The sequence below is a fragment of the Camelina sativa genome, chromosome 4 (assembly GCF_000633955.1).
Source record: "Camelina sativa cultivar DH55 chromosome 4, Cs, whole genome shotgun sequence".
Classification (NCBI taxonomy): Eukaryota; Viridiplantae; Streptophyta; class Magnoliopsida; order Brassicales; family Brassicaceae; genus Camelina; species Camelina sativa.
Window position 1 is genome coordinate 14,523,572 of NC_025688.1, and position 8,240 is coordinate 14,531,811.

General features: G+C 30.8%; 1 protein-coding gene across 1 annotated transcript; it reads right to left on the reverse strand.

The window, feature by feature from the left end:
• On the reverse strand, positions 2,448-4,529 carry LOC104780548 (cyclic dof factor 3-like). Its single transcript, XM_010505049.2, has 2 exons — positions 4,217-4,529; positions 2,448-3,892 (listed from the first exon to the last, which is right to left on the reverse strand). Exons 1-2 carry the CDS (start codon positions 4,370-4,372, stop codon positions 2,672-2,674), a joined length of 1,377 nt encoding a protein of 458 aa, XP_010503351.1. The 5' UTR covers positions 4,373-4,529; the 3' UTR covers positions 2,448-2,671.

Here is an 8,240-nt window from a genome sequence, read left to right on the forward strand (position 1 = left end):
TTTTTTTTTTTTGGATTGACTCAAAAGTATATTTCGAATTAAAAGCATAGCTAACGGATAATTTGATTTTGTGGTGAGAGCAGTATTCGTTTTGGTATACCACAAACTTTAATGGTCCAAACCTTTTGGCAAGAGTAACTTTTCACATTTTTTCTGGTGGACCAGCGTGTCAATTAAATGATTTAACTAACAAATATTACCAAATTAAATTCGACCGTAAATTAACCAAAAAATTATAAGATACATACATGTTTGACGAAAAACTGAACATATTTTCTTACATAAAATTCAGCTGTAAATTTTAATTTACAAAGAAAAGTCAAAAGAAAAGGACGTAAATAATTAAAATTTACAAATTATGCGAATGTGTATATATAGGAAAGTGCAGTGTCTTTCTTTTGAAGTGGATTCATTAAGAGATGAGCTTTAATATAAAAAAAAAGTTCTAGTGGAGGGTTGACTCCAACTCCAAATTCTTGAAGTGGTTTACTTTGATCATTATCAAAAGTCAAAACTATATCATTTTTCCAATGAAACCATCCTATTTCTTAGTGTGTATAAAACCTTATTGGTTGATCTCAATATTTTCTTGAATTTTTTTTCTATCAGTGCATTTTCACTTTATCCTCCCCACCCTCTCTATCACAGTCTCTCCTCAAAAAATTCATTATGATGAGGGGGAAAAATCCATATTCTGTAAGAAGTGTTTATGTTCTTCTTATATATTTTATGTCCTATCGAATTTGGTTATACGGTAATGATACAGTCATACAAGATGATGATGGCTGTTCACATTACAAATCTAATGTACAAATCCAATAAAAAAATGCCTTTAGTTTATAGCTATTTTACATATATGCTTAATTATAAAGAAAGCAAGAGGCATCATATCTTCATTTTCTTTCCAAAATTTAGCATATCATAGTAACTAATGTTAGATAGCCAAACAAAGTAGTTGAGTAAGGGCCAAACTAGTAAAATAGCGTTTACACTAAGATGATTAAATGACTAATATAAAGGCGAAAGCAGTTCAGAAGATTTAACTAGGCCTAATTTTTAGTTAGTTGTTTCCTTTTACTTGAAATACTTTCATTTTATTTTATTTTATGAGAAAACAACAGAAAACAGAAAGGACTTCCTAATTCTTTTGTTATATTGGTGTAAACATATTAACGACGTAGTTGTCTCATATTTGGAACCATTTGAGAAACGGAAGTAGATATTTTGTATCAGTCTTCTATTAATTTTCCAAACCCTCTAACTTTTGGTAGGCCAATATCTTAGTGTCTTCAATCAATGATAGTAGTGCGTTTGCGGTTGAAACGCGTTTGGCATGAGTCAATGTTTAATTTGGTGTCAAACTTATTTCTTCAACTTTTTGAAAAGGCCTTTGTGTGATGGAAAAGAAACACAAGAAGAAAAATCTCACTCAATTCATAATATACTTTACATATTGTATAACAAAAAAAAGCAATTAATGTTAATGCAAGGTAGGGGGAAAAACATGAAAAAGGAACAAAATAGCTTTGCCACAAAATGAAAAAAGGCAGAAAAGAACAGTATTATAAAAAAAAGGAAAAAAGCAACTTGACATACTTTTTAATGTAATTGTGTGCAATGGTGTAAAATAGAAAGAAAGAAATAAAATAAATAAAATGTGTGGCTAATAACTGTTTAGGCACTCTAAAATATCTAAGTTGCTTTCGAAGACACAGACCAAAATAATAAAGTATAAACTGGAAAAACATATAGTGGCCAATCTTTTTCGGCATCAATATAAAAAAAAGCATACAAATAAAAAGAACTTTTTCAACACATTAAAGAACTTTTTTTGCCAAGTTTCTTCATAATACTGTATTTTTTCATCTAAAAATCTGAAGGGATTTATATATATCTTTGTAGAAAAAAATTAGAAATCAAACTTTTTAACCTTAATGGATTTCTTTATCTTTTTAAAAAAAAAACGAACAGAATAATTTTGATTATTATTATTTTTTGCATAAAATGAACAGAATAAAATGATCATAAATTTTAATAGTACAATATTAATTAAATATAATACAAAATTATTTCTTAGTTGATTAAGATATAAGTTATTAGATTCAATATTTATAAATTATACTTAAGAGATTTTAAAATGTATCTCTATTAAAAACCAAAGCAAATTAAGAACTTTTCTTAGTTTTATATACTTTTGAGATTTGAGAATGTGCCATAAAAATAATTACTAGATAAACAGAAACTATAACACAAAGATTTTAATCATCAACATATGTAATGACACAGAAGAGATAACTATTAACTTTTTCTTAAATCAGTCATTAGAGCATTATTTATTTTACCATCAACTATTTTTTTTTTTTTTTGGAGTATTGATTGAAGGACTTCACAAGACAAGAAGTTGTAAAGAAGAGTCAGAAGAGTGTCGGTTGAAATGCCAACGCAACAACGGCCAACACCAACTTTTTTTGCCATTACTGTTATCTTTCTTACACTTTTGACAAATGAAAGATAGAAAGCAAATAAATAGTGTACATTGTTGTACAAGAACATCTGAAGGAACAATAAGGTCACGAGGAAGAAGAAAAGAGTTTGATTCTCAAAAACTCCCCAATATCTATACATTACAATCAATCATACATATATACATACATACATACATGTATAAACTCTAGTTCCGTTCATGGAAATTATGTGATCTTGACAGAGCAGCAGGGTTAGCAGAACGAACAGGGGAGTTCTCAACTTTGTTGTCGTTGTTTTTATTCATCTTAGCCTTATGATCAAACCCTTCGAACATACCACCGCCTTTGCTCATCCTCTCGTTCTTGATTCCCAATGTTGTCCATATCGAGCTCTTTGCTGCTTCGTTAGGATCGTCTATTCTCAACGTTTTCGGGACCAGAACGCATCCGTTCCTCTGTTTTCGCTCTGTTTCGTTGTCCAATCTTGCGGATTCTTCATCTCTCGGATGCTTTCCGAGAGTAGGAGAGTTTGTATTTGAACCCTTTTGGCTCATAGGGGATGAGGTTTGATGCGGTGAAAGCATTGGGATGGTCCAGTAAGGGTAAAACGGCATTGGATACCCTGGAGGCGGGTAAAAACCTGGTGGAGGCATCGCTGGGTTCCACGTGTAAGGCCATGGTACACCTGGGATGCAAGCATAACCATTCATACTATTATTGTTGTTGTTGTTCATTTGTGGCTCAACAACTCTGCAGCTTTGTGCTCTTGATTCATCCACTGAGTGATTGTTAGAGGTGGTCACAGAAGAGCCACTTGAGCAATCATCTCCATTCTCTACCCGACGAGCCACGAGCCGCTGATCCGGTACACCATGAAACCCGTTTTGAGCTCCGTTTAATACCTTCTGGTTTCCTTGTAGCTTCATCACGGGCGTCATAGGAGCAGCATGTTGTTGACGAGCATCTAAACCAAAACTCAAGACCCTTGTGTTTGCCTGCAAGCCCGGATCAAGCCTCGTAGCTTCAAGAGCCTCGGTGATAGTGATGTGACGGTAATGAGACGACGAGGAGCTTTTGTTCTTACGACGACCTGCACCCACGGGAACATTCCTCATAGTCCCACCAGCTGTCCAGTATCTCTGACAGGCCTTGCAGAAATGACGAGGCTGGTTTATGTTGTAGTTGTTGTAATAACAGAATTTGGTCTCCATGCTTTTGCATCTCGGACAGGGGAGAATCTTGGTAGGTTTCTTCAGGGTTTTACCGTCAGCGGTGGTCTGCTCCTCAGGCGAGTCGCTGTTCTCTATCTGATCCGTTGAAGTCTCCTCCTCTTTGTCCCCTGTTTCGGGTTTGGATTCATTCGAACTGTTTAGACTTCTGTCGTTACAGTTCTTGTTCTTCTTATTATCTGATAACTCTGGAGTTACCTGAGATGCAATAAAACACTAAATTAAGAACTAAAAATAATCTTAATCAAACAATTAATCTTCATCAGTACCAAAGAATCAATAATAATTAAATGAACTAGTGATATGTCTTAAAGACAAAACAAGACTAGAACTTTGCTTTTTAGATTCGTAGATCCGAAGATCATTATTTAAAAACACAACACAAAGAGTTGTTAGTTGTCTGTGATTAAGGTGTCAGTTACGAATTCAATCACTAGTTAAGTAAGTTACTGCTACAAAACCAATTAAATCGCATTTATTTTCTTAGGTCAACAAAACTCCAATTTTCTCAATCAATAATACCTTATTATATACTGACTTATCCTCTCCACCATCACCGCCGCTCCAATCATCTTCTTCCTCCTCCTCATCCACAGTCACCGGCAACTGAACAACCGCCGGAAAAGGGATTTTTGTACCGAAGAGCTTAATAGCTGGATCTCTACTCTCCATCATCATTTTTTTTTTTTTTTCTCAACCAAAAAGCAAAGGCGCGAGAAAGCTTCGTGTAGTCACTAGTCAATCTTTTTTTTTGTTGTTGTTGGGGAAGATTTAGTTTGGGAGGAGTGTGAATAGATATGAAAATTAGGGATTAAGGGGAGAATCCGTACAAAAGAGAAGGAGGGTAACACGTCAGCATCACATTTGTATTCTCAGCCACAAGTTTATGTGGCCTCTGATATTTTCCTTTTCCCTCATTACTACCGGATCGGGTTGTCGGGTTCTTTTTTCTAAAATATATTTATTGTATTATAATAATAATAATAAGTCCCAAGTAATAATTTCTAACTTTATTCGTATCAATAATAGTAGTTTTTTTTTATCCAAAAGTGTTTCTGATATAAATGGGATTACAAATATACAAGATAAACTTTTTTTTTAATTAAGTAATCTTATTATATAAATTAATTTTTTTTGAAAACCCATAACACAAAATCATAAATATGGTTTTTTAAACATAACGACAAAAGAATATTTTGAATACAAGCTTTCTAATAGATAACAACTGAATCTTCTACTTCATTTGATTTACACATGATCATCATATATTTAGATGCAAGATTTTTTCAACAATGGAGAAAACTTTTTAGGGAGACATTATATCTAATAGAAAATAAAAATAAAAGCATTTCAACATGGCAAAACAGAGTTCAAAAGTATGTTAAAAATTTTATTTTGAAAGCTTCACAATCATACATCTTTTGTACAAATGTTATAACATCAAAGAATTCAAAAACATAGATTTGGAGAATTGGTATTGTATTTTAGTGCATTACTTATCTCTCCCTTCATCAGGTCCCATGTAATCTCATTTGTTAGCTTGTTATAGTTTGTGATTTGTTGATATTTTGTTCTTTTTAAACCAATGAATGCAGTTGATATAAGAAAAAGAAAAATTTGAGCAATACATCAACATCATACAAAGATCAGTATTCAGATAATTAAGTTAAGTTTATCCATTTATTAATATAAATCATACAAAGATCAGTAATAAATTAAAATAACATACTAGTATCACAAACCTAATTGTGATGGTACTAATAGTAGAGTTGTTATTGGAGAAATGATTTCTAAACCCATATAGAATTGTAAATTATGAAAATCAAAACACATGGATTTTGAAATAACATGTTTTATCCTTAAATTTGAATTCTTTTATATTACACTTTCAAATCCATTTAAAACACAATGTGGATTTTGAAATCCAAAAACAAATAATTAAATGAATAATCTAGAATTTTAACAAGTATATTTAAATCATAATACCAATAATATATGATTTTTATTTGGATTTCCAAATCTATTAAATTCATAAAATTAATAACCTTCTCTAAAATTACATCTCTTAGAGTCACATCTATCGAATACTTTACTTTTTAAAAATAAATTATTTCTATATATCTAAATTCAGTTTTATAGAAAATATAATATAGAAATCTCTTTACACATAATTTCCAGTTCCAGAATGGAAAACAAAATCCTCAAATAAAGAGATTGAAGGAATGATTTGGTACGTTTGGTTGGATAAGGGCAAAAGCAAAGAAAGGTAAGATTTAGTGACGTGTCGATAGAGAATTGGTTGTTAACAAAAAGGTTATGTAGGTATGTCTCACTGCCACATTGTACAAATTTAACCAAGTTGAGGTATTTGGACTATGGAGGATCTAAATCAAAGTCTGTGCTTTGCCACGTTGGATTCTGTCACACCTGCTCATGGATTTCATCAACCCAAAAAGATCGATCGATGCATGTCTTTTTCTCTTGCTCAAGTCTCAAGATCTAACCACAACCCTTCACGTGTTCCTCTGACATCACCCTTTTTTTGGTTCATTTTACAGTTTATTAGGAAAAGAGAAAAAAAAAAAAAACTATAAAATGGATGTGTTTATAAAATACAAGTGTTTTTGTTTTCATTGGTCAACACAGAAATCTGTTGAAACCCTGTAAAATATTTAAATCTTTGTACCATGAATAAATGTTAGTTATTTGAAAAACTGTTTAAATAAGATCACAATTATTTTTATTTTGTTTTGAAAAAAGAGCACAATTATTTGAAACAAATGTAACATACTTGTTTTCTTAGTTAACCCAGTAGAATTATCTGATTAAGCAAGATACAAGAAGAAAATGAAAAGCTAGATAGAAAAGGTGTTGTTTTTAATGTAACTCCCAAAGAGACGCAGCGTCCACATCTCGCCAGTCGTGCTGTGTAAAGGGCAAGGGTTAAACACAAAGATGGGCTTATCTTCACATATATTATTATCTTGTATATATATATTTATATAAACAATTTTATTTTATTTAATAAATAGAAAATGCTATAAATGGAGAAGTATAAATGTGTACACTTAGATCAGAAAACAAGTATGTTACATTTGTTTCATCAACCCAAAAAGATAAGATTGACATGTATACTAATTCACTTACTGATGAACATGTATCTCTTAAAAATTTTAACCAAAAAAAAAATGTATCTCTTAAAAATGTTTTATATCAATATCGCGAGTTGCGGCCAAGTGTTAGGAGAAAGGTTGCAACCATCTCTTTAAACGCTTATGCATTTTATCAAGCACACCTTCTTACAGTGTTATGTCAACATTGCAAATTTAAATATACGTAGAAAAGCCTATATGTATAAAAAGGTTTTATTTGTATATAGGATCTAACTTTTCATTGTTAAAAAGCACACGAGACAAAAAAAAAAACAAAACAAAAAATAAGAACCCCTAACTTTCTATCAAAAGACAGAAGGTTGAATCCTGAAAACCACCTCTCATAGTTTCAGCGAATAACAAAAATTGTCATGTGAGATCAATTACTCCAAATCCCGCATTGAGCATAGTATATAGAACTCGACTACATTTCTTCTTTAAAGCCCATTAAAGGTCCAGGTTTTGGCCCATTTAAAGCCACAAACATTTTTTTTTCTTTGACATCTTTCAAGTTTCAACTTTCAAGCCTACTACTCCATATTACGCTCACTGTTTGGGTGATTTGGTGAAAATGGCACCAGTCCAAACCCCCTATATAGAACCATTCTTAAAGAAAAACTGACGCCGGAGATCTCTATGCCCAATTTATTACTTGTCATTAATATTCTATAATATTACATAAAACTGTTATTGCTATTCAATTTATTTATATATATATAATATGTTGTTTCTATAAATTCTAAAATTGGTAAATCTATATTATCTATATTAACATTTTTGAAGTACATTTTGTTTTATGTCCTTTAAGTTTTACTTATTTAATTTTTTTTTACAACATTAACCCTTAAAACAATTCCAAAAATAACATTGCAGAGAAACTCAAATACTAAACTTTCTTAAATTGACCAACATTTGTTACATTTATTGCCATAAAATCTTAACAACATCTATACATTCTGACTTTTCCAAAAACAACTCTACCCATTTATGTTTTAACCCATTAAATCTCCAAAACTATTTTTTATAGATGCTAGAATCTATCAAATTTAAATGATATACAACAGATTTTCCATAACAAAAGTTTACAATATCCATAATTATATTAACATTAATAAATTTTCTAAACCGAAAATCCAATTATAAAATGTCACATTAAATATGTTGAAAACCCCCATATAATTTGGTTTTTTTTTGAGGAATTACCAAAAAAATTAAAATTCTATTAATTATCATAAACTATATATATTGACGTGGAAAAATTATAAACTAGAAAAATATGTTAATGGGATATTTAACATTTTTGAAGTACATTTTGTTTTATAACGTATAAATTATCGTATATAATTATAAACTATATAAATTATAATGTATCTATATTAACATTTTTGAAGTAC